Raw genomic sequence first — 27519 nt, 5'->3', positions numbered from 1 at the left:
AATGCTGTAGAACACTGACAGCAGAACTGTCAAAGTGAATGTGGACATGGCCCATTTAAGGAAACCGGCTGATGACACGTCATCAGACGACGTCATCAGACTCGCTTCCTTTTAATTGGCCGGGAACCTCGCAGGGTGGGCTTAAGAAGCCCAATCAGGGCAAAATCCCTTGGAGGAGGCAGGATGAAGATGAAGATGTGGATGTGAGCGGGGTTTGAAGCCGCTGTCTATGCTGGCCGCACCGGATTCGCCACGGTTGACCAAATCGTGGCCATAGATTTAGTATGTAAGTGCTGCATAACATGGGTGAGGAATTACGAGATATTGAGTTGCAGCTTCACACTAACTATGAACTGCACTGACAAAGTACATGGTGCTCACCTTATATGCTATCAGCTCCTTTCAAATCTCAGCCAGTACAATAATGGGCTTCAACTAACATTAAAAAGGGAAGTAGATATGTGTTTTTTTTTAGATTGGCAGGACTACGGGGAAAGAGCAGGTGAGTGGGACTAATTTCAAAGATTCAGCATAGGCACAATCGGCCAAAAGGCTTCCTTCTGTGGTTTTATGTATGATTTTATGATAAAGGATTCAGCAATACTTTGATAGAAATAATTTCAAACACATATAATAATCTCTCAGAATACAAGCATACAGAAGCTTTTCACTCCAGTGCTTTCTTACCTGTCAATATTCTTTGTAATGACTCATTGAAGCAGACTTGAACTGCTTTTGTAGCCTGTGCTCCTCCCAGCAAATCAGAGCCCAAATGCATAGTTTTCTGACAACGATTAGTGATGCCAGCTTGTGTACGTAGTTTGTCAGTTAGTGAAAGCTGGATAGCAAGGGAAAAATAGTCATCTTTTTGAGCAGGATGCTATTTACACACATTGTAAAATAATTATTCTGACATCATTACATAAACTGAAAGTAACAAATTTTACTTGGTTAGGAAAGAAAATAAAACTTGGGAGCTTTTTTTGTAGATTAACCTTTTGTGCCAGCAATTCCCACATATTGCTGAACAATAAACACAAAGTTCCCAACACATGGCGAAAGGAATTGGATTCCCCTAGTGGCTCAGGGGCAATAGCAATACCTGGAGTGGCACAGAGCCACACAGACCAGGAATGTTCCTGGTTTAGTCCTTGGTCAATGTTGAATTAGCTGACCTCAAGCTGGGACTGCAGTTGGGATGATGCATTTGGTATTAGTGCTCCTAGGTAGGGAAAGAAAAAAATCCTGGGTTCCTGCTACTGATGGCAATCAAGTGACCCTTCCTAGAAAGTGCACGTCTGTTGACTTCACGTGAGCAGATTGGGCTAGGCTGTGATGTTTCCCATTATTAAACAGACTGCTGACACTTCCTGGCTCCCATGTTAGCTGATATTGTTAACAGTTCTCTCTCCTCAGGTACTGTCCCCCTCTCCCTCAAGTCTGCCGTCATCATCCTCTCCTCAAAAAATAAACTTGACCCCACCATCCTTGCAAACTACCGTCCCATCTCCAACCTCCCTTTCCTCTTCAAAGTCCTTGAACGTGTTATCGCCTCCCAAATCCGTGCCCATCTTTCCATGTTTGAATCCCTCTAATCAGGTTTCCACCCTGGCCACAGTACCGAAACGGCTCTCATCAAAGCCACAAATGACATCCTTTTTGACTGCGACAAAGGTAAACTATCCCTCCTCGTCCTTCTTGACTTGTCTGCAGCCTTTGACACAGTTGACCACTCCATCCTTCTCCAACACCTCTCCACCGTCATCCAGCTGGGTGGGACTGCACCCGCCTGGTTCCATTCTTATCTATCTAATCGTAACCAAAGAATCACCTGCAACGGCTTCTCTTCCCGCTTCCCGTTACCGCTAATGTCCCCCAAGGATCCATCCTTGGACTCCTCCTATTCCTCATCTTGTTGTCCCTTGGCGACATCATCCAAAAACACATGTACGGTGACGACACCCAGCTCTACCTCACCACCACTTCGCTCGACCCCTCCACGGTCTCTAAATTGTCAGATGGCTTGTCCGACATACAGTTCTGGAAATATTGGGAAGACCGAAGCCATTGATTTCGGTCCTCGCCACTGACTCCATCCCTCTCCCTAACACCTGTCTGAGGCTGAACCACACTGTTTACAACCTTGGTGTCATATTTGACCCTGAAATGAGCTTCCGAGCACACATCCGCAGCATAACAAAGGTCGCCTACTTCCACCTCTGTAACATCGCTCGTCTCCGCCCTTGCCTCAGCTCATCCGCTGCTGAAACCCTCATCCATGCCTTTGTTACCTCTAGACTTGACTATTCCAATGCACTCCTGGCTGGCCTCCCACATTCCACCCTACGTAAACTTGAGGTCATCCAAAACTCGGCTGCCCATGTCCTAACTCGCACCAAGTCCCGTTCACCCATCACCCCTGTGCTCGCTGACCTACATTGGCTCCGGATTTAGCAACGCCTCGATTTCAAAATTCTCATCCTTGTTTTCAAATCCCTCCCTGGCCTCGTCCCTTCCTATCTCTGTAATCTCCTTCAGCCCCACATCCCCCCTGAGATATCTGCGCTCCTCTAATTCTGTCCTCTTGAGCATCCCTGATTATAATCGCTCAACCTTTGGTAGCTGTGCCTTCTGTTGCCTAGGCCCTAAGCTCTGGAATTCCCTGCCTAAACCTGTCCGCCTCTCTACCTCTCTTTCTCCCTTTTAAGACGCTCCTTAAAACCTACCTCTTTGACCAAGCTTTTGGTCATCTGCCCTAAATTATCCTTATGTGGATCGGTGTCAAATTTTTTGTCTTAAAATACTCCTGTGCAGCGCCTTGGGACATTTTACTACGTTAAAGGCGCTATATAAATACAAGTTGTTATTGTTGTGCAGGCTTAAACATAAGGAATGGCCAATTAACCATTACTTGAGGGCTACCAGCATCTATAAAACAAGGTCCCCAAGTTTTAAGAAAAGGAGTAGATGTAAATTTGCTGTATGCCATTTGTTATCAGACCCGATGGATTCTAAATGTTATTTCCAAAAATGTATTACTGAATTAGAAAGGGTACAGAAAAGAGCAGTAAAGGGGTTCGAGCACTCAATCTATGAGCTATAATTAGAAAGAAATATTAATGAATCTCCTGTGTCATTGCTCAGAAGTAAAAAAAATTAAAAAGACAATACAAATAAAAGTGGATGGGTGGAATCCAGACAATGACACTAAGCAGATAGAGATAGATTGGGTAAGAAGCTGTTGGAAGCTGCTACCACTTTATTCCTTGTTTTTTTCCGTGCTTCCCCTGCTTTTTTTCTAGCTTCTCTTCTGCCCCTTAAGTTTTTGTCTTTTATCTTTTTCCCCTTCCCTCTTTCCTCCTCCCTTCTTAATTTGATTTTTTAATTTTCTCCTATTCTTCTCCCTTTACGCTTTTCTATAGTTTTTCTTACACAGATTTTATTTTCTAAATTGACTATTAAATCTTCTGTGGCATTGCCCAAAGTATTTCAAGAGTGGGGCTTGGGTGATGATCAGAGTTTCAGATAAAGCTCAAAGGAGGAAAGTTGAAGAAGACAAATGTAGATATGGTATTAAAAATCCATCACACATAAGTTCAAAAAATGGTTCTAAAAGTTCAAAATTTACAGGAACTTCAAAAGGAGATGCTGCAACAGGATGGATGAGATTCACAGGTCTCAATTGTAAAATCTAAGCTCCTGTAAGATGGACAAAGGAACTGCAACAACATCATCTAGTGGATGGAGGCCTGAATCCTGATAGCCCACTGTTGACCAAAAAAGATAGAGAACTAGGGGGAGAAATTCATTATAATCCAGGAATGGGCAGTAACTTTTGAAAAATTTGAGAATGAGCACCAGGCGCTAATGCTTCAGGCTGCATGCAAAATTCAGACTCATTGCACAAAGAAAGGAGCGTAGCGCTAAATCAAGCACTAATGGCCTAGCTCACTGGCGTTAAACTCGAAGCGTTGACCAGTATCAGGTGCAGTCTAATCACAAGTCATCATTGCCACAGGTTCTTCCCAGTTCTTAAAGGGGAGGTTCATTGATGCTGCAGAACCTCATTGTCATCATTGCTGGCTGTGCCGCCATCTCAGCCAACAGCAGCAGGTCAAGGAGAAGGAGCTGGATGACTCAAGCATCCATAATGATGGCAGATCCATGCCCCAGGGACAGAGCCTGCAGATTTTGTGACCATGCATTGGAGGTGTTGGTGTTTGCAGTGGAAAGACAGAGGGCGGTGCTCTACCCGGCAAGTGGCAGGAGGTCGCCGCAAGTCTTCCACACCATGTGGAGGGAGGTAGCCCAGCATGTCTCAGGCAGCACTGTGGTCCCCAGGACCCCCACACAGTGCAGGAAGACATTTAACAACCTTATGCGGGTGGTCAGGATGAGTCAATGCCTCAACAAATGCTACATAACACCATCTGAACCATAATCTGCACACAGTGGCCAAAGCACCACACCGCCAGCACTCATCCACCAACAATTTCTACCTGCCAACACTCACACCCACATCTCACACCTTGCACACAATCATAGCTATTCAACTATGGCAGGCACATCACCCAAACACATTGCTCCACACTCACACGCACACTTTCCTTTCTCTTGCAGGCCAAAGTGGCACACAACAGGAGGTAGCAGGAGTGCACAGGTGGGGGAGAAGCCGACACCCAACCACTGTCTGAGCTAGAGACTTGAGTGCTGCAAATTATTGGGCACCAGGTTGTGGGCGTCGTGGCCACCGACGACGTTGACCCCCTTGGGGACAACAACGGTATATTCATCCCTACTCCTTCTTCTCACATCCCACTTCCCCCTCACCCCACAAGCATTTCACACTTTCCAGCTAATCATGCTGTATGCATGAGTTTCTCCCTTCCTGGCCCCTCCCCTCACCTTAACCCGAATCTTGTGCCTTTATGCTTTCAGATAATGAGCAAGCACCTGAGCAGCCAGTCCCTGAGGGCACCGTTGAGAGCGAGGCGGGAGAAGAGGAGGAGGAAGGCGGCACCGTGTCACTGCATGTCTCACCCACAGGCACCAGCTCAGATACTGGCAATACGCGTTCTTTAGAGGCTGGTATGGTAGTGGGATCTGCACAGGGTCAGATGGTAAGGGTAGCTCGGGAGCCAGCTCCCCCCGTGGGCGAACTCTGCTGCACAGGACTCAGATGAAGACCTCGATGGGGAGGCCTTTAGAAGAAGGGTGATTGGCATGCACACGGAGATGTTGGTGCAATGTCAAGGGTGCCCAAGAGCCTCTCGCCAATGGTAAGGAGCATGGAGGAGTCCACCTCCAACATTGCACAGAGCTCTGTGCACACCATGGAGCCGTCATTTCCAGTCTGCAAAGGATGGTAGACTCCCAGGGAGACTGTGGCAACCCAGACCTGATGCCGCATGTGATGGGCGATCTGACAGCTTCCATTGCAGCACAGGCGGAAGCGGCGCAAAGTCTCAGTGCTCTAATGCAGTCTATGCTTGGTGGCATTCAATCTCAGGCTGCTCTCATGCAGTCTCAGCTAGATGCAATGCAAGCTCTTACTGTTGCCATCATGGCTGGGTCTACCACCGTCAACTGGGGCTTTCACAGTGTTGCAGCAGGCCAGCAATCTGTGTTGCAACAGATTGCTAGGGATGCTGAGGTGCTGCCCCGGGGGAGTGGCAGTGGGTCAGTGGAGCAGGAAGCTGCTGTCCTCTCTCAGGATGACAGCATTCCTGCTCCCACCACTGGCACTCCGCCATTGTTCTTGTTGCTGCCTGTCATCCAGCCAACCCAGACTGCTGCCGCCCATGTAGAAATGGTGAAATATACAGCTGGGCCTTCCAGACCCAGAGCTGGTCCAGGGCGCCCTACAAGGCCATCTGAAGTCTCCTGCACGGACACTCAGCAGCCTTCCACCGGCCGTACTGCAGTCACTGGGCCAACACTTCGTAGGAGCACTAGGGTAGGCAAAAGCACAGTCACGAGAGGCACTAAGAGATTGCACAAGGGTGAATAGGTAATATGATTGTTGTAAATATGTGTTCACTGATTATTGATAAATTTATTGATTCAATTTGGATTATTTTGTGGTGTCCCTCATTTCAGCTTTGCGCTGTGATATGGCCTCCAACAGGGATGGAATGATGGAAATGTGGTGAGCAACGGGAATCTGGGGTTTAATTTATTGGAACCACAGTCTGATGAGGTGGTCACGGACCGCCCTTCCGGAAGGCCGATTTGAGTGACTGCTTCCTCCCTCGCTCGTCTTCCTCCTCACCCTCCTCCTCCTTTCCCTCTTCCTCCTCCTGAGGGGGTCCCACAATCCCTGGTGGCAAGGACTGGGCTCTTATGATGGCCAAGTTGTGAAGCATGCAGCAGACCACGACGAAATGGGACACTTGCTCAACCCAGTAACGGAGGGCGCCTGCCGAGCGGTCAAGGCAGCGGAAAAGTTGCTCGAGCACCACGATGGTCTGCTTGATGATGTTCCTGGTGGCGGCATGGCTCTCATTATATGAGTGCTGGGCAGGAGTGCTGGGGTTGCGGAGGGGAGTCATGAGCCAGGTGGAGAGCGGAAAATTCTTGTCTCCAGCTGCGAGCTCAACATGGTGGCTGGAAGAGAGCTAGCACTCCGATCTGGTGCAGGATGAAGGCATCATGGCTGCTGCCAGGAATGCGGGCATTCACATTGAGGATTCGGTGTCTGTGGTCGCACACCACATTAAGTGAGTGGTAGCCTTTGTGATTATGGAAGATCTCAGGATTGTTATACAGTGCTCACAAAGCCACGTGAGTGCAGTCAATGGCGCCCTGCACCATGGGGAAGCCCGCTACCCTGGCAAAGCCACATGCACATTCATCCTGTTTCTCTCTGGTGATGGGGAAGGAAATGTAGTCGCTTCTCCTACTGTAGAGAGCCTCTGTGACCTCTCGGATGCAGCGATGGACGCCGAACTGCGAGATGTTAGCTATATCCCGTTGCGGATTGGAAGGATCCGCTGGCAAAGAAATTGAGAGTGACAGTGACCTTGACTGCCACTGAGAGAGCCGTGGTCGCCCTGACCTGAGGCTCGAGATCTGGTTGCAGGAGGTGGCAGAGTTCTGTGACCACCTCCTTGGTGAAACGGAGCCTTCTAATACACTGCTCCTTGCTAAATTGGAGGTAGGGGAAGTGCTCCCGGAATACCCTTGGAGGGTAAGGCCTCCTGTTGAGAGCCCTGATGACCCTTCTCCTCCCTCTGGCCACTTGTTCCAATCTTTCTTGCTGCCTCTGCTCCCTCCGCCGTAGATCCTGAAGGTGAGGTCGACTGCCAGTACAGCCCCCATTAATGTAACCAAGTGTAGCATTTTGATATATTGTGGGAATAAATGTAACTAATTGTTAGTAGCCACAACACTCCTGATACTAAACAATCTTTAAATGACTGTGCAACAGTTTAATTCAATGTCAAACTGACAAGGAAGCAGTGAAACAGCACTAACATGACAGCTGCGACTCAATACTCATAATCCCTTTAAGTAATGCACCTGGAGCTGGCATCCGCCTGCTTGACGCCTCCTCTCCCTGTCACTGTTGGGACGAGGTGCTAAAGCGGGGCGAAAATGAATTTTGCAGATCAGGCGCCCTGTGAGCATTGCACATTCACTGACGTCACGATCTGCCTGGCGCTGAGGTCCCCAGCGGCAACTCATAGCAGCCGCACTACGGGGGGACCGGATTTGGTGTGCTGGATTTACCTGCATCAGCACCCCCGCCAGGCGCTAACTGCAGGTGCTAACAAACTGAATTTTTTCCCCCTATTATAAATGTTGACTGGAATGTTGATATAATAGTGCTAAAAATCATGACAAGCAGTTGTACTTTCAGGAGAGGAAGTGTATACAGGACTGCACTGCTTTGCTGTACTGCACTATATGCCTCTGCTGCCATGATTCTGTTCTGATTTTTTATACCATCACATTGTATACTAGCTATCCCATCGTGTTCTGTGCTCTCCAGGTTTAAGGAAACCTGTTCCAGCCTGAAGCCCATCCTCCACCTGCTGCTGCTACCGACTGAGCTTCAAGAATATACTTCAGTGCACTGTTGATTTCTCAGCTTTACCCTACTGCTGCGTTAGGTCCTAGAATCTGCTTTCTGCTGGGGCCAGTTCCATTTCTCCATTGGTTCTGGGTTTTACTTTGATTTCCACCTTCACCACCGCTTTCTACCGAGACTGATTTTCTGCTGGACTGCCTCTATTCCCGTGCCTGGCCATCTTCGGGTTCAGTTTTCTGCTCCTCTGCTCAGACTTTTCACTCTGTGCTAAACTCACTTTGATCCGCCTTAGCTGATTCCCATCCTGGTCTGGATTATGCTCCCATGCTGCTGAATAGCTTCTGCTGCTTTGCTGCTGTCTACTTGCTTCACATGGTCACTTTACTGGGCTGGACCGGCTACTCAAATTCCTGTTACTGCGCCTAATCTTATGTGCTCCTCAGCTCCCTACAGCTGGTCCTTGTACTAGCTCCCTTGTCTGCACTGACATGCATTTACCCTTCAGTCTGCCTTGGCTCCCTGAACTTAGCTGCACTTGCTCCAAAGGTTTTCATTCTCACTGCTCCTCGTTCCTCTGCTGGTGCAAATTGGTAACATCTGAAGCCATTATGAACGTCAGGTGGACCCTGGGTCAACCTTGGCTGGCTCATAGTAGACTCTCCATTCTTCCTTGATCCTCTGATAGACAGTACAGTGCTCTAGAGGATAACCTTCAGCAGTGCACCCATTAATACTCTGCCCCTCAATAAATCCTGGATTCACTCCCTTTCCACAACTGCCTCTAAACCTGGACAAATTCCATGCTGACTCCACCCTGTCGACATGTCAACTTCATCCCACCAAAGGACCTTAGCCTTGAAATTTGGACACTTTGCAAGATCGAAAGTCCCACATGATATGTTGCCTACCTGGTGCCAGGGGAACATCTCGAACCGGCTTGAAAGGATATTGGCGAGGGAGGGGGGAGGATCCAGTCATTGTGGTCCATGTTGGGACCAACAACACAGGGAAGAGTAAGCTAGAGGTCCTGTTTGGGGAGTACCAGAAACTAGGGGCTAATTTAAAGAACAGGACCTCAAGGGTTATAATCTCAGCATTATTACTTGAGCCGCCTGCAAATTGGCGTAGAGATAAGCTGATTAGGGAAGTGAACACGTGGCTAAATGAGTGGTGTGGGAAACAGGGGTTCCCTTTCATGGGGCACTGGCACCAGTATTGGGACAGGAAGGAACTGTATCATTGGGATGGACTCCACCTGAACCGGTCTGGGACCAGGGTCCTAGCGGAAAGGATAAATAGGGCGGTCACAAGGACTTTGAACTAGTAAATGGTGGAGGAGGGCTCAAATTGTAGTATAAATAGTAGTTCAAAAACAAACGAAAGGGAAGAGAGTAGAGTAACAATCAGAAATTGTGCTTTCGGCATGACAGGTAAAGGGAAAACTAAAAGATGCAATGTGAGATGCAAGGAGAGAGAAATAAGAAACATGTGAGTAAAACATTAGAGCTGAAGGACAGGCTAGGGTGTGTGGCCCAAATAAACATTCTTTATACAAATGCACGGAGTATAAGGAATAAATTGAATGAACTGCAGGCACGAATTCAAATTGGAGGGTATAACATGGTAGCCATTACTGAGACATAGCTGCAAGATGGTCAGGACTGGGAACTAAATATACCAGGTTATAAGGTCTACAGGAAAGATAGGGGAAATGGCAGAGGGGGAGGAGTAGCCTTAGTGATTAAGGATGAAATCACTTAAATGGTAAGAGAGGATATAAAGAGAGGTAAGCAGGCAGTGGAGACTTTATGGGTAGAATTAAGAAGCAGGAAAGGATCTAAGACTGTAGCGGGAGTTGTGTATAGGCCCCCAGTGAAGTGCTAGATTGTATAAATGCAGAGATTAGACAAGCGTGTAGTAAAGGCAGAGTGGTTTTAATGGGGGATTTTAACTTTCATATAGATTGAGATAAGCAGACGAGCACCTGTCAGAGAGAGAGTGAATTTCTTGAGTGTGTCCGGGATAGTTTTCCACAACAATATGTCAGAGGCAACAAGGGGGCATGCCATATTAGATTCAGTAATGAGTAATGAGCCAGATTTAGTTCACAGCCTGTGTGTGAACATTTATCCAATAACGATCATAACATGATCAAGTAAAACACAGTGTTTGAAAGGGAGAAACACAAAACAGCTACTAAGATTCTAGATTTAGGTAAGGCTGACTTCAACAGGATGAGACAGAGACTGTCCACAGTAAACTAGGCAAATCTGTTAATGGGTAAAACGACAGAAGATCATTGGGAGATGTTCAAAAAAAGAATTTAATGTGATACAGAACCTGTTTATACCAGAGGGGCAAGAGCTCTACTTGCCAAAAAAAAACCAGCCATGGATGACTAGAGGTGAGGGACAGCATAAAACAAAAAGAAAAAGCATACAAAAGTGCAAAAAATAGCACAGATCCTGGTGAATGAGAAAGATATAAAAAACAGCAAAGGGTCACAAAACAGATAGTAAGGGCGACAAAAAGGGAGTATGAAAAGAAACTTGCAAGGGATATCAAAGTCAACACAAAGAATTTTTACAATTATATTAGGAAAAAGAGGGTAGTCAGGAGCAATGTTGGCCCCTTAAAAACTAAGGAAATGGCAGACATGTTGAATAATTACTTTGCGTCAGTATTTACAGTAAAAGAGGATCGCATGCTGGAAATCCCAAGGAAACTAATATTGAATCAGGGACAGGGACTCAATAAAATTAACGTAAGTAAAATAACAGTAATTAAGAAAATAATGGCAATAAAGAGTGACAAATCCCCAGGACCGGATGGTTTCCATCCCAAGGTTTTAAAGGAAGTAGAGGAGCACAATGCAGATACCCTAACTATAATCTTCCAAAGTTCTCTCGATTCAGGGACCGTTCCTTTAGATTGGAAAATTGCACATGTTACTCCGCTATTTAAGAATGGCGAGAGAGGGAAACCAGGGAATTATAGACCAGTTAGCCTAACGTCTGTTTGCTAGAGTCTATAATTAAGGATCGGGTGACTGAACACCATAAAAATTTTCAGTTGATCAAAGAGAGCCAGCATGGATTTGTGAAAGGTAGGTCATGCCTGACAAACCTGATTGAATTTTTTGAGGAGGTGACTAAAGTAGTGGACAGGGGAATGTCTATAGATGTTATTTATATGGACTTCCAGAAGGCATTTGATATCGTCCCACATACGAGATTGTTAACTAAGGTAGAAGTTCACGGAATTGAGGGCAAACTATTGACCTGGTTAGGAAAGTGGCTGAGCGACAGGAGACAGAGAGTAGGAATAATGGGTAGGTACTCAAATTGGCAGGTGGTGACTAGTGGTGTCACGCAGGGATCTATGTTGGGGCCTCAACTATTTACAGTATTTATTAACAACTTCTGAGGAGGAGGAATTCCTGGAATGTTTTCGGGACGGTTATCTGGACCAATATGTCGAGGAGCCGACTCGAGATCAGGCCATTTTAGACTGGGTATTGTGCAATGAGAAGGGACTTATCAGCAATCTTCTTGTACGAGGCCCCTTGGGTCAGAGCGATCATAATATGATCGAGCTCTCAGTCGAGATGGAGAGTGAGGAAATTGAATCAGAGACTAAGGTCCAGAACTTAAATAAAGGGAATTACGAGGGTATGAGACGGGAATTGGGTAAGATTGATTGGGTGGTGTTTCTGGGGGGATTGACAGTGGATAGACAATGGCAAGCATTCAAAGATAGAATGGAAGAATTCCAGAACATGTTTATACCGGTTTGGCATAAAAATAAACCTAAAAAGGTGACTCAACCGTGGATAACGAGGGAAATTAGGGACAGCATAAAATCAAAAAAAAGGGCATATCAACTGGCAAAAAAAAGCACCAGACCGGAAGATTGGGGGCAGTACAGGATACAGCAAAAGAGGACAAAGGGATTAATCAGGAAGGGGAAAATAGAATACGAAAGTAAACTTGCAGCAAACATAAAGACAGACTGCAAAAGCTTTCATCGGTATATCAGGAGGAAAAGACTGGTAAAATCCCAAGTCGGTCCCTTGCAGTCCGATTCGGGAGAATATATAATGGAGAATAAGGAAATGGCAGACCAATTAAACTCATACTTTAGCTCTGTATTCACAAAGGAGGACACAAATAACCTCCCAGGAATATCGGCAAACATAGGGACTAATGAGAGGGAGGAGCTGACAGAAATTAGTATCTCTAGGGATATGGTGTTGGGTAAGTTGAGGGGACTGAAGGCCGACAAATCCCCGGGGCCTGATAAACTACATCCTAGGGTACTTAAGGAGGTGGCCCTGGAGATAGCAGATGCTCTAAGGATCATCTTCCGGAACTCCATTGACTCGGGAACAGTACCCGTGGATTGGAGGGTAGCTAATGTTACCCCAATATTTAAAAAGGGGGGTAGAGAGAAAGCAGGGAATTATAGACCAGTAAGCCTTACATCGGTTGTGGGCAAAATGCTAGAGTCCATTATTAAGGATAAAATAGCGGAGCACTTGACAAATGGGGAAAGGATCGGACAGAGTCAACATGGATTTACAAAGGGTAAATCGTGTTTGACTAATCTGCTGGAATTTTTTGAGGAAGTAACTGGTAAAATAGATGGGGGAGAGCCAGTGGATGTGGTGTACCTTGACTTCCAGAAAGCCTTCGATAAGGTTCCACACAAAAGATTATCATGCAAAATTAAGGCTCATGGGATTGGGGGCAAAGTATTAACGTGGATAGAGAACTGGCTGGCGGATAGAAAACAGAGAGTTGGAATAAACGGCTCGTTTTCGGAGTGGCAGGCAGTGACCAGCGGGGTGCCGCAAGGATCTGTCCTGGGACCCCAGCTGTTCACAATATATATAAATGATCTGGATCAGGGAATTGGATGCAATATTTCCAAATTCGCTGACGACACTAAACTAGGAGGAGGGGTGGGCTCTGATGAGGATGTCAGGAGGCTACAGTGCGATTTGGACAGGTTGGGGGAATGGGCGGATACGTGGCAGATGCACTATAATGTGGATAAATGCGAGGTTATCCACTTTGGGGGTAAAAACAGGAGGGTAGATTATTATCTAAATGGCAATAGATTGGGAGATGGGGAAGTGCAGAGGGACCTGGGTGTTCTTGTGCACCAGTCACTGAAGGAGAGCATGCAGGTGCAACAGGCGATTAAGAAGGCAAATGGTATGTTGGCCTTCATATCAAGGGGGTTCGAGTATAGGAATAGGGATACCTTACTACAGCTGTACAAGGTGCTGGTGAGACCACATCTGGAGTATTGTGTACAGTTTTGGTCGTCCCATCTGCGGAAGGATGTTCTTGCCATGGAAAGAGTGCAACGGCGATTCACCAGGCTGATACCTGGAATGGCGGGAATGACCTACGAAGAGAGATTAAATAGTTTGGGCTTGTACTCACTGGAGTTTAGAAGATTGAGAGGGGATCTCATCGAAACATATAAAATTATGGCAGGCCTGGACAGGCTGAATTCAGAGAGAATGTTTCCAATGGCCGGGGAGCACAGAACCAGGGGCCACAGTCTAAAAATAGCGGGCAAATCATTTAAAACAGAGATGAGGAAGAATTTCTTCACTCAAAGAGTGGTGAGCCTGTGGAATTCCCTGCCACAGAGGGCTGTGAAGGCTAATTCAATAAATATTTTCAAGAGAGAATTGGATATATTTCTGAAGGCTAAGGGGATTAAGGGTTACGGAGAAAAGGCGGGGACGGGGTACTGAACTGGTAAGATCAGCTATGATCTCAGACGAAGATCAGCCATGATCTCATTGAATGGCGGAGCAGGCTCGAAGGGCCGAATGGCCTACTCCTGTTCCTATCTCTATGTTTCTATGTTTCTAGATGATGGCATAGAAAGTCATATATCCAAATTTGCCAATGACACAAAGCTAGGTGGCATTGTAGGCAGTGTAGATGAAAGCATAAAATTACAAAGGGATATTGATAGATTAAGTGAGGGGGCAAAACTGTGGCAAATGGATTTCAATGTAGGCAAATGTGAGGTCATCCACTTTGGACCTAAAAAGGATAGAATAGCGTACTTTCTAAATGGTGAAAAACTAAAAACAGTGGAGGACCGAAGAGACTTGGGGGTCCAGGTACACAGATCATTAAAATGTCATGAACAGGTACAGAAAATAATCAAAAAGGCTAATGGAATGCTGGCCCTTATATCTAGAGAATTAGAATACAAGGGGGTAGAAGTTATGCTGCAGCTATACAAAACTCTGGTTAGACCACACCTGGAGTACTCTGAGCAGTTCTGGGCACCACACCTTAGGAAGCATATATTGGCCCTGGAGGGAGTGCAGCCTAGGTTTACCAGAATGATACCCGATCATATAGATTGGGCTAACCAAATTAGTAACAATACTGTGGAGGAAGAATTCCTAGAGTGTATACGGGATGGTTTCCTGGACCAATATGTCAAGGAACCAACTAGAGATCAGGCCATCTTAGACTGGGTATTATGTAATGAGAAAGGATTGATTAGCAATCTTGTTGTGCGAGGCCCCTTGGGGAGGAGTGATCACAATATGATAGAATTCTTCATTAAGATGGAGAGTGAAGTAGTTGACTCAGAGACTAAGGTCCTGAATTTAAATAAAGGAAACTATGATGGTATGAGGCGCGAGTTGGCTAGGATGGATTGGGGAATGTTACTTAAAGGGTTGATGGTGGATAGGCAATGGCAAACATGTAAAGATCGCATGGATGAACTACAGAATTTGTTCATCCTTGTCTGGCATAAAAGTAAAACAAAAAAGGTGGCACAACCATGGCTAACAAGGGAAATTAGGGATAGCATAAGATCAAAAGAGAGGACATATAAATTGGCCAGAAAAAGCAGCAAACCTGAGGATTGGGAGTAGTTTAGGACACAGCAAAGGAGGACAAAAGGATTAATTAAGAGGGGGAAAATAAAGTATGAGAGTAAGATTGCAGGGAACATAAAAACTGACTGTAAAAGCTTCTATAGATATGTGAAGAGAAAAAGATTGGTGAAGTCAAGTGTAGGTCCCTTGCAGTCAAAATCAGGTGAATTTATAATGGGGAACAAAGAAGTGACAGACCAATTAAATAGATACTTTGGTTCTGTCTTCACAAAGGAGGGCACAAATAACCTCCCAGAAAAGTTGGGGAACATAGGGTCCAATGAGAGGGAGGAACTGAATGAAATCAGTATCTGTAGGGAAGTGGTGTTAGGGAAATTGATGGGATTGAAGGCCAATAAATCCCCAGGGCCTGATAATCTACATCCTGGGGTACTTAAGGAAGTGGCATTAGAAATAGTAGATGCATTGCTGGTCATCTTCCAAAATTCTATAGACTCTGGCACAGTTCCCATGGATTGGAGGGTAGCTAATGTAACCCCACTATTTAAAAAAGGTGGTAGAGAGAAAACGGGGAATTATAGACCGGTATGCCTGACATTGGTAGTGGGGAAAATGCTAGAGTCCATTATAAAAGATGTAATAGCAGAGCACTTGAAAAACAGTGACAGGATTGGACAAAGTCAACATGGATTTACAAAAGGTAAATCGTGCTTGACTAATCTACTGGAATTGTTTGAGGATGTAACTGGTAGAATAGATAAGGGAGAACCAGTGGATGTGGTGTATTTGGACTTTCAGAAGGCTTTCGATAAGGTCCCGCATAAGAGATTAGCGTGTAAAGTTAAAGCACATGGGATTGGGAGTAAGGTACTGACTTGGATAGAGAACTGGTTGGCAGACAGGAAGCAAAGAGTTGGAATAAATGGGTCTTTTTCCGAGTAGCAGGCAGTGACTAGTGGGGTACCGCAGGGATCAGTGCTAGGACCCCAGCTATTCACAATATATATTAATGATCTAGACGAGGGAACTAGATGTAATATCTCCAAGTTTGCAGACACAAAGCTGGGTGGGCGTGTGTGCTGTGAGGAGGATGCCGAGAAACTTCAGTATGATTTAGGCAAGTTGGGTGATTGGGCAGATGCAGTATAATGTGGATAAATGCGAGGTTATCCACTTTGGTGGCAAAAACAGGAAGGCAGATTATCTGAACGGCAATAGATTGGGAGAAGGGGAAGTGCAATGAGACCTGGGTGTCCTTGTGTACCAGTCGCTGAAGGTAAGCATGCAGGTGCAGCAGGTGGTTAAGAAGGCAAATGTTGGCCTTCATAGCGAGAGGATTCGAGTACAGGAGCAAGGATGTCTTGCTGCAGTTGTACAGGGCCTTCGTGAGACCACACCTTGAGTACTGTGTGCAGTTTTGGTCGCCTTATCTGAGGAAGGATGTTCTTGCCATGGAGGGAGTGAAGCGAAGATTCACCAGACTGATACCTGGGATGGCAGGAATGACGTATGAGGAGAGATTGGGTCGATTGGGCTTATATTCGCTGGAGTTTAGAAGAATGAGAGGGGATCTCATTGAAACTTTATAAAATTCTAACAGGACTAGACAGACTAGATGCAGGAAGGATCTTCCCGATGGCGGGAGAGTCCAGAACCAGGGGTCACAGTCTAAAGATAAGGGGTAAGCTATTTAGGACAGAGATGAGGTGAACCTATGGAATTCTCTACCACAAAAGGCAGTTGAGGACAATTCATTAAATATATTCAAGAAGGAGTTAGATATATTTCTTAAGGCTAAAGGGATCAAGGGATATGGGGAGAAAGCAGGGACAGGGTACTGAATTTGGATGATCAGCCATGATCTCTTTAAATGGCGGAGCAGGCTCGAGGGGCCGAATGGCCTACACCTACTCCTATCTTCTATGTTTCTATGTTTCAAGGGTTAAGTTACGAGGAGAGATTACACAAATTAGGGTTGTATTCCTTAGAATTTAGAAGGTTAAGGGGTGATCTGATCGAAGTTTTCAAGATATTAAGGGGAACAGATAGGGTAGATATCTGCTGGTTGGGGAATTCTAGGGCTAGGGGCATAGTCTAACAATTAGAGCCAGACCTTTCAGGAGTCAAATTAGGAAACACTTCTACACACAAAGGGTGGTAGAAGTTTGGAATTATCTTCCGCAAATGGCAATTGATGCTAGATCAATTGTTAATTTTAAATCTGAGATTGATAGCTTTTTGTTAACCAATGGTATTACTGGGATATGGGCGGGTATATGTTAGGTCGCAGATCAGCCATGGTCTCACTGAATGGTGGAACAGGCTCGATGGGCTCAATGGCCTCCGCCTATTCCGATATTCATATGTTGATACCGTCTACTCCTTGACCTCTGTTTATCACCAGGACATGTCTCTCCTAAATTTCTGCTGTGCCTATTTAAGCTGACATCACTCTGTCCATTTGTGTGTGCATTTTAGCTGCCATTCTGGACCAGAGTCCATTATTTCTATTGTGTTTTTTTTTTCAATTGATTCCTTTCAGATCATTTCTCTCTTGTTTCCTTCCCTTTCTGTTGCCCAGTCATGCCTCGTTTAATTTCTGTCCTCTCAAGAACTTTGTGCTGAACCACCCCTCCACCAAAACCCTCATTCCCCCACTGTCTTCCTCCTCTCCAGCTGCCATCCCAGGTTTGAATCTCCCTTGGAGAAGCTCAAAGATACCCTCCATGCTTCTCTTGGAATTCTATGAAGGGTCCATCAACAACAACTTGTATTTATATAGCGCCTTTAACATAGTAAAACGTCCCAAGGCGCTTCACAGGAGTGTTATAAGGCAAAAAATTTGACACCGAGCCACATAAGGAGAAATTAGGGCAGGTGACCAAAAGCTTGAGGCAGTTATCTCTGTCTCTTTACCAGCAGCTATCCAAACTGTCCCATCCTCCTTTTCCCCAACTTTCCTACAGTCTCGATCGTAGACAAGGCCATCTCTGACCACTTCCTTATATCCCTCACCACCCACAACCCCCTACCCTTTTCCAACCCACTTCCTTCTGTGTCTTCCCCTGGATAAAAGTCTCCCGCAAGTTATTTACAACTGCTCTTTCAAACTCCCAAGTGCCTAGCCTTTAGCCCTCCATTGGCAATGATAGTTCTGCAGCTGCCAATATGCTCAACCATTCCATCACCTCCACCTTTGATGTCCTTGTCTCCATCAAAACCTTTAATTCTCCCATTCCGGTCATTCCCCCTAGTATGGCCTCCTCTCAGGCCTCCGCTTGCCCTAGCCCTGAATCTGCATTTTTCTCTAGTTGCTCTCCTATCTCCTCTCATGCCGTCTTAAAGTTCATCTCACGCACAAGACCCACCTCGTGCTCCTTGGACTCCATTCCCACTAAACTGTGGATCACCGAACTTCCCTTCCTGGCCCCCATGCCAGCTGGCATTGTAAATAGTTCCCTCTCCTTAAGTACTGTCCTGCTCCTTTTGAAAACGACCATCATTACCCCTCTCCTCAAAAACCCACCCTTAAAGCTGAAATTGTAAATGGTTTCCTCTCCTCAGGTACTATCCCGCTCCCTTTCAAAACCACCAACATCAGCCCTCTCCTGCGACCGTTTTCAGCCCCCAAACTCTGTACTACTTCCATTCATTTCATCAATAATGTTATAAGTTTTGGTTCATAGGAGTCTAGCTATGGAAACTGCCATGCTACTGTGAGCTTAGATACACAGTTTTCGGCGAAAGCACAAATAGTAAGCCATGGTAAAGATTTACTTATTTTAGGAAAATGTGTATAATAGCTTTGCATTTGGTGGAATTAATTGTAACTTGTTTAATTACATAAGAACATAATAAATAGGAGCATGAGTAGGCTATCTGGCCCTTCGAGCCTGCTCTGCCATTCAATAAGATCATGACTGATCTTCTACCTCATCTCCACTTTCCTGCACTATCCCCATATCCCTTGATTCCCTTAATATTGAAAAATCTACCGATCTCGGTCTTAATTACACTCAACGACTGAGCCTCCACAGCCCTCTGGGGTAGAGAATTCCAAAGATTCACCACCCTCTGAGTGAAGACATTTCTCATCTCAATCCTAAATGGCCGACCCCTTATTCTGAGACTGTGACCCCTGGTTCTAGACTCCCCAGCCAGGGGAAACATCCTCCCTGCATCTACCCTGTCAAGCCCTGTAAGAATTTTGTATGTTTCAATGAGATCACCTCTCATTCTTCTAAACTCTAGAGAATATAGGCCTAGTCTACTCAATCTGTCCTCATAGGACAATCCCCCCATCCCAGGAACCAGTCTGGTGAACCTTTGTCGCACTCCCTCAATGGCAAGTATATCCTTCCTTAGGTAAGGAGACCAAAACTGTACACAATACTCCAGGTGTGGTCTCACCAGGGCCCTATATAATTGCAGTAAGACGTCTTTACTCTTATACTCAAATCCTCTTGCAATAAAGGCCAACATACCATTTCCTTTCCTAATTGCTTGCTGTACCTGCATGTTAACTTTTAGTGATTCGTGTACAAGGACACCCAGGTCCCCCTGAACAACAACATTTCCCAATCTCTCACCATTTAAAAAATACTCTGCTTTTCTAGTTTCCTAATTTAAAGTATGAGCTTTCAAACCTTTAGCCAATCAAATTAAATGACAAACATAAATGTTTTTTGGAAAGACAAAGTTTTTCTATAACATTTTAATTAAGTATGAGTACATACCTTGTTCAGAATTTGACACGGATTTTGCTGTATAAAATCAGATAGAGCTATATAAGGGGCTTTCAGTAAGGCTCTGCAACAACAAGAATTGTAACATGTAATTTTTGGAAGGTAATACATTGACATTAACAATGTATTATTGAAGTCTGTTTACTTGAGGAGATATTGATTCTCGATAATACATTATATTCTATCTAGATCATTATTAATCTACAATAGACGTGGCACAAATATATTATTCTAATATTAACTACCTGTCTACTGATCAAGGTGACAGGTCCAGTATTAGATAAGGGAATGAAACACTTGCCATTTTGAGCTCCCAACAATATATTAAACACCCTCAAGTTCAGCATAGCAGAAACAAGCATAAATTAAGGCTTCTTTAACGCTGTCCCCCCGCCTTATGTGCTCACCCCACTCCTGAAAAGCACCACCTACTGCATTACTGTGTAGTTTTCCATTTCTCACACCCAATAAGCTTTCAGCATCTCAATTTGATGTCAGATTACAGATAGTACTTTGTGGTGGCCACATACCCGCTATGAATTGGGTTGAGTTGTCAAATCTTACCTCACCAGCTATAGGATTCTTAAGCTATCAAACAGAAATAGGACTTCTGTTCTTGGCATTTGATCCCAAAAAGGTAAAAATCCAATGCGGTAACCCCTATGTGCCATCTATTCTCTGCGATACTAACTTAGATTGAAATGTCTCAGTTTGTCATTATAGCCACCATGCCAGAATACAATTTAAATAAACCGATGAGCAAAACAACTATTGAAGTTGAAGGTGAACTGCTTATCCAGAAAGATGCTTCATCAACAGCTAATTGATCTGGTGATCAAAAGGTTAATTTATTACTCTCAGAATCCTCACCAAACTTAGCATTCTGAGCATTATCTATAATACATTAAAAATCTTATGTCTGGATGTGCTTTCTGTCTACAAAAACTTACTTTGATGCCACATTTGTCACACGTGACCTATTCCCATTATAAATTCTTATCTCCACATGTATGTTGGAAATTGCTATTGTAAACTAGTCACACTGTAATTACACCTTTCCACCAGGTGTAAGTCTTCAGATTCACCTCTCCTACTTCATCAGCCTGCACTGCATAGAAACTCCGATGCTCCAACCAACTCTACTTCTTTGCTTCCCAAACGCAAGGGTTGTTATTTACCTATAAATCTATATCTGTAATATATTTAAAATCTTACATCTGTCTATACTTCCTGTCAACTTTTTCCATTATAAATTCCTACGTCCACATTTATAATGGGAAATGCTTGCGTAAACTTGTTATACTGTAATTACACCCTTCCACCAGTGGTGGCACTGTAGAGCATCGTTTTGTATCTCCTGGCTCTTCAGCCGACAATTGCAGAGAAATTCACGTTACTCTACTTCACCTTGAAGACTACACTTGGTATCAAATCCTATTGTGCAAAACTACAGGAGATCAACTAGTAATAATATAAAATCAAAGTATTATTTCAGAAAAGTACAGGGAATATAGGACTTTAAAAAAAAGGGAGGATTGCATTACATTTGTATACCTTGGACTAATTATCCCCTGCGCGCCAACCCGGCTTTACCCGAGGACTCTTGGCTTGCCTTGCGCAACACCACAGAAAATCAACTAGTAGTTCTAATTATTTTTTACTACAGTATAGTGGTTTTCTAAATGTCTTGTTCCTCTGCAAATAGTACACACCAAAAAAGTATGTTACAGAGAGAAAAAAAGTGCTTTCATTGCAGAAAATATTTTATTATTAGTACACAGCAATAGAAATAACATACTATTAAGTCAAAAAAATAAAGAAAAATACAAAAATCTGACAAGACATCAGCATCAAACATAGTTTGAAACCTATGCTATAGAAGATAAATATTTTGGGTTCAATACACAATGAAAAAATGTACATATACAGGAAACAGTTTTCATACAGCCGATTTAATTTTCTAGTTAATTATAAGACATTTATACAGTACATTCAATAAAGCAAACCACAATTTAAATTTTAAGATGGTTAACACTGCCACTTTACTTTTTTTCCTCCTTTTCAAAAGACTATACCTCATGATTACAAAACATTGTACTACCATTTATGGCGTTATGCTGTGTACCAGTCAACAATTTATCCACAAATTAAGAACATGAACAAAAAATAAACTCTACTAAAGGTGGTGTTTAAACACTCAATGAAGTCTCGAGTTACAAATTGGTAGAACATTTATCCCACTTGTAATAAAAACATGAAATACTGTTGTTACCTAATCCAATTACTGTACACTCTTCCAATTCTGGCAAAAAATATTACAGATGTGATAACAAACTATCAAATAAGCTTTTATGTCTATTCTCCTTAGTGCCGATCTGAATTGAAAACCTCGAGGGTTTTGAGTTTTGTCACCTTGAACATAGAAACAGGAGTAGGTCATTCAGCCCCTCGAGCCTGTTCCGCCATTCAATGAGATCATGGCTGATCTGTATTTCAACTAATCAACCGACCTTGGTTCCATAACCCTCAATACCCATGCCTAACAAAAATCTATCAATCTTCGTTTTGAAATTTTCAATTGTCCTAGCCTCAACAGCTTTTTAGGAGAACTTCAGATTTCCACTACCCTGTGTGTGAAGAAGTGCTTCCTGACATCACCCCAGAACAGCCTAGCTCTAATTTTAAGATTATGCCCCCTTGTTCTAGACTGCCCCATCAGAGGAAATAGTTTCTATCTACCCTATCAAATCCTTTAATAGTGTTTTGGAGCATTAACTTTTGCCCATTTTGGATTTTCAGATACCTTGGCACTTATAACAACACTATACATACAAAAAGAGACAAAGTTCTGGTCAGAGGTGAGTAGCTATTATTTGTAGCTGGAATCCCAGCAATAGATGAAGATAATTCTTAAAGGTAGTAATGCATTTCACATCGAATTATTCATGTACAAATCAAGCTTTTTCATTGGCACGGCTTCTGGTGCTCATCCCCGAGAGAGAAAACCTGGGACCAAAATGGCGACTGTCTCTTTTTCAATTAGCTGAGGTTTGAGTCAAGTGGGGAACTGTTACAGTGGGTGTATCTCAATTTTTGTGGAATATGTTTGGTAAGATAATCAATTAGAAAATAGAAAACTGAGGCCTTACAAGCATTTAACCAATTCCAAAACAGGAAATTAGACTTTTTTTAAATATAAAGACTGGGTTGCCTGATACTGATAGAGACTACATGCCAAATACTTGGTCTATATCTTGTGTCGTACAAAACACATAGGGCTAGAAATTCGGTGCATTTGCCTCTCGTTAGCGCCCCAAATGACTTTTCACCCGGGCGAGGCGCCGCTAACGACTCCTACTAAATTCAGCAGATTAGCGGCAGCAGTAACCGGTAGCGCCCCGCTGCACAGGCGATGACGTCATCACCATGCGCAGCGCCCTGTTTTCGCCCTGCCTACAAAATTGGCCCGCGCCCCCGTAATCCGACAGTGACCAATTCAGGGGGTGGGAACGGAGCTGCAAGAGGCGCTAACTAAAGGGGAGGTGGCGGGCAGGAAAAGAAATCGGCCAACTTACTTGTCGCAGCCCATTGCATCTTTGAACACGGGTTCGTGCCACAATCTGGCACCCCGCTGGTCCAGGTAGGGTTCAGCAGATTTGTGGGCCTGGGCCCTCCCCTTTAATGAGGGGTAGAGCCTTTCCATGCGGCAGCGTGACGTGGCCCAGTGCATAGCGCTGCAGGTTAGCGCTAAAACTGAAGTTAGCGATTGCCGGTGCTATTTTTCACCAGGCGTTAAATTTCGCACCCAGGCGATGTTATCAACCCAAAATGGTCGCTAATGAGTTTTTCCCCTTATAGTTCTCATAGGCAAGTATTCTTTTCTGTTGCATCTTGCTGGTAAAGGAGGTGAGGTGGGGTTAGTGATAGGAGAATACATCAGATTCATGATGATCTTATATTTTGGAATGAGTCCATGTTCTCTACCAATCTCGGGATTATGTTAGCAAAATACTGCGGATGTTGGAAATCCGAAATAACAACAGGAAATGCTGGAAAAACTCAGGTCAGGCAACATCCATGGACAGATATTTGAGTTGACGTTTCGGGTCGAACCCTTCTTCAAAACTGGAAAGAAAAGATAGATCGGAGGCAGGGCTGCGATCGGACAAAAGAATAAAAGAAACAAAAGAAGTAAAAAAGAGACAATAAAAGGTGTTAGAAGCTAGACGAGATGGTAATAGGCTGAGATTGGGTGTAAAGTGTACTGGCAGGGCAAGGGATAGCTGCCAGGTGTGAGAGCGAAACAAAAGGAAGGGGGGGGGGTGGAGGAGTGGAAAAATTACAAGAAAAAATGAAATAGGGGCCGAGGTTATGATCGGAAATTGTTGAACTCGATATTGAGTCCGGAAGGCTGCAGACTCTGCAGCCTTCCGGACTCAATATCGAGTTCAACTATTTCAGATCATAACCTCGGCCCCTATTTCATTTTTTCTTGTAATTTTTCCACTCCTTTCCCCCCCCCCCCCCCTTTCCTTTTGTTTCGCTCTCACACCTGGCAGCTATCCCTTGCCCTGCCAGTACACTTTACACCCAATCTCGGCCTATTACCATCTCGTCTAGCTTCTAACACCTTTTATTGTCTCTTTTTTACTTCTTTTGTCCGATCGCAGCCCTGCCTCCGATCTAGCTTTTCTTTCCAGTTTTGAAGGGTTCGACCCGAAACGTCAACTCAAATTTCTGTCCACGGATGTTGCCTGACCTGCTGAGTTTTTCCAGCATTTTCTGTTGTTATTTCGGGATTATGTTACATTGGTCTGGATTTCTGGGATCACTAGTTGGCTTCATGAGTACCCAAGCTTTCAGATCTTGAAAGCAAAATCCTAAATAATATGAAATGTCATTCTCAATGGCAACTACACAATAACTCAGTAAGTTAAAGAAAATCTGCAGCAGTTACTGTGAATCATGTGGGGTAATGTTCTACTTCATGTATGCCATGATTACAATCAATCAATTCATTAATTATTTCAGTTAAGGCGTTGTATAATTTCTACAAATTTACACCAACTATCAATATGTCCCCAGAGAAATTCCAAAGCAGCCAATTATTCAAGTAGCTTCCAAAAAGACTGCAGAATCATCAAGAGCTAGCACACAGTTGTATGTTAATGTTCCTCCAGCCACTGCTTGGTTATTCCCTCAGGGAAACTGAACATCGGTATTATAGATCAGTGATGTGTAGTTAGGAACATAGGAACAGGAGTAGGCCAGTCAGCCCTCTCGAGCCTGTTCCGCCATTCAATGAGATCATGGCTGATCTTCCTGTGTTCAGCCTTCAGATTCCAGGGAGGAGTGGTGCTTTCCTTTAGATGTGTGCTTATCAGGTCGAGCAGTTGCTGCATCAGCAATTAGTTTGTTGTGGATGACCAGGAACACTGAACCGTTTTGGCTCCATGTCAGAATTAATTTCCTTCACAGGTAGATTCCCAGTGTTCTTTTCCCTTCATGCCTGCAGTGTCCTTGCTTTCGGAAGCAACATCTGCCATTTTAGGCTTAATAATGTTACTGAGTCTCAGGATTTTTTTAATCTTTAAGAAAGTTTGACAAATTTGGCAGGTCATAAGATTATGCCAAAACATGTTGGGATTGCATGGAAAAGCTTTCTGTAACCTGTGTAGGATTTAAAAAGCAGGTAATGTCATAAAATTAAGAAAATAAATCCAACTTTACTTCAAATGTTTTCCTAAAACTTAAGTACAAAAAGTCAAAGTGCAGCTTTTTTGGAATCTTCATTAATATCTTACAACAGTTCACAATACATCTGATCTGGCAGGTGGAGTAAAAGAATACAAGACAACATAGCAAGAGAACAGTCATAGATAAATTACAGAGACATGATTTCTGGTCTAAAATCTCTTAAACGAACACACATTCCTGATTTGCTCAGTGACTTATCGCAACTGATCCATTGTATATGGGTGTAATTAAAAAATCATGCCACCTATTTGTTTTCCAGCCCTTTCTTGGTTATGTGCTCATCGAAACTTAAACTGCAGCACTGTAGAATAGTGATGTGTGGTCTTTCCCTGGGTTTTACTGTCAAATGCCTGGGAAAAGTGGGGCTTTCCTTTGGAAGTGTTCTGATCAGGCCGAGCAGTTGTCTTCCAATAGTTTTTTTTAATATTTGTTGATGGGATGTGGGCGTCGCTGGCAAGGCCAGCATTTATTGCCCATCCCTAATTGCCCTTGAGAAGATTGTGGTGAGCTGCCTTCTTGAACCGCTGCAGTCCGTGTGGTGAAGGTACTCCCACAGTGCTGTTAGGTAGGGAGTTCCAGGATTTTGACCCAGCGACGATGAAGGATCGGCAATATACTTCTAAGTCAGGATGGTGTGCGACTTGGAGGGGAACTTGGAGGTGGTGGTGGTCATATGCGCCTGCTGCCCTTGTCCTAGTCTATTGAATTACAGCTTTATAACTCCTTCTACAACATTTATTACTCTATGTTACTCAGGTATAATTGAACAGCTTTTCTAGATGGTCATAACAGCATCTTTGCTTTCACAAACAATATTATGAAATCACAGAAATTATCAATTGACTTAGTGTGTGTCAAGATAATTAAAAGTAACTTTTTTACTAAATTGAAAAAGTAGTGGTTCTTAAAGTATGGAATAAACAAATACACAATAGGGAATAAACCCTCTGGAGGAGTTGTTACTTAGTTACTAAAGGGGTAAAAGTCTTTGCCTATATGAAGTTCCCAACCACATTACACCTATTCCACAAAACAGGCCTTTTCAGAAAAACTAGACAGATCAATTTTATAAAAATTATTTTTTTAAACTACAGTACATTCATATTTACTTCACAAAATCAAATACAACATGAACATTTAGTAGTGGTGTTGCTGCAAGCTACTGACCATAAAATTCTACCACAAAATTAACCGTTCACATCAATAAATATACGTATAATATGAAATAAAAACACAAAATGCTGGAAATACTCAGCAGGTCAGGCAGCATCTGTGGAGAGAGAAGCAAAGTTGATTTTGTTATTTCAGATTTCCAGTATCCATATGCTGCTTCTGAATTACAGGTTAAATTTTGTTTCTTTACTTGTTCCATTGCCATCTCCTTTTGCTTTGTACTATCATACCTTTTGTCATTTAATCACTCCCGCCTTCCACCCTATCGCAGACATTCCCTTTTGTTCTTTCCTCCCTTCCCGCACTTGCCCTGGCCCTGCACCTGCTTAAAACCTGTCACATCTAACTTTTTCCAGTTCTGACGAAAGGTCATCCACCTGAAACGTTAACTCTGTTTCTCTCTCTCTCCACACAGATGCTGCCTGCCCGGCTGAGTATTTCCAGCATGTGCTGTTTTTATTTCAGATGTCCAGCATCCGCAGTATTCTGCTTCTGTATTACAGGTTAAATGTGTGACGTTGTACAAGGTGTGTCCAAACAGTTCTCCATTATTATCCTTATATACTGATGGCCCTGTCTGCAGCTCCCCTGCACCGACTGGTTTACTGGGAGCCTGAGAAGAACTTTAGGCAGCGGCTGGAACAGAACAAAAAGTCCCACGCGACGCAAGAGAATCGCTCGACTTACGCTGAGCGCCTGGCCGCGTTTTTGCGCGATTTGGGCGGCGGCCTGGGATTGTAGGTCAGCTGCAGCGCCGAAATCTGCCGCTCAAGTTTGGTGCACGCTTCACTGGAGTATACGGAGCTGTCCGCCATGCTACTGCCGCGGGCCTTTCTTTAATTCCCTCTTCTTTCCGCCCCCCCCTTGCCGAGAGTGTTTATATTCCCCTCCTTCCCTCACTGTGAAAGACTCGGGACCAGCTG

The 27519-nt window shown here is 44.1% G+C and overlaps 1 protein-coding gene and 1 long non-coding RNA gene across 2 annotated transcripts in view; one reads left to right on the top strand and one right to left on the bottom strand.

Annotated features, from left to right (window-relative positions):
* Positions 1-27411, bottom strand: part of btbd16 (BTB (POZ) domain containing 16) — a 151788-nt gene extending 124377 nt beyond the window's left edge. The window contains exons 1-3 of the mRNA XM_085994590.1: positions 27284-27411; positions 19658-19730; positions 688-838 (exon numbers count right to left, since the gene is read on the bottom strand). Of these exons, the coding sequence (XP_085850716.1) occupies positions 688-838; positions 19658-19730; positions 27284-27411 (352 nt within the window). The remainder of the gene's footprint in view (positions 1-687; positions 839-19657; positions 19731-27283) is intronic.
* On the top strand, positions 201-27360 carry LOC147113461 (uncharacterized). Its single transcript, XR_015079215.1, has 3 exons — positions 201-286; positions 22466-22524; positions 27012-27360. It is a non-coding gene; the product is annotated as an uncharacterized LOC147113461 (long non-coding RNA).
* Positions 27412-27519: the final 108 nt, after the last annotated feature.

This window comes from Somniosus microcephalus, chromosome 8 (assembly GCF_052327205.1).
Source record: "Somniosus microcephalus isolate GS21.2 chromosome 8, FLI_Smic_1.0, whole genome shotgun sequence".
Taxonomy (NCBI): domain Eukaryota; kingdom Metazoa; phylum Chordata; class Chondrichthyes; order Squaliformes; family Somniosidae; genus Somniosus; species Somniosus microcephalus.
The sequence above is the reverse complement of the archived record's forward strand: the minus strand, read 5'-3'. Positions and strand labels throughout refer to the sequence as shown.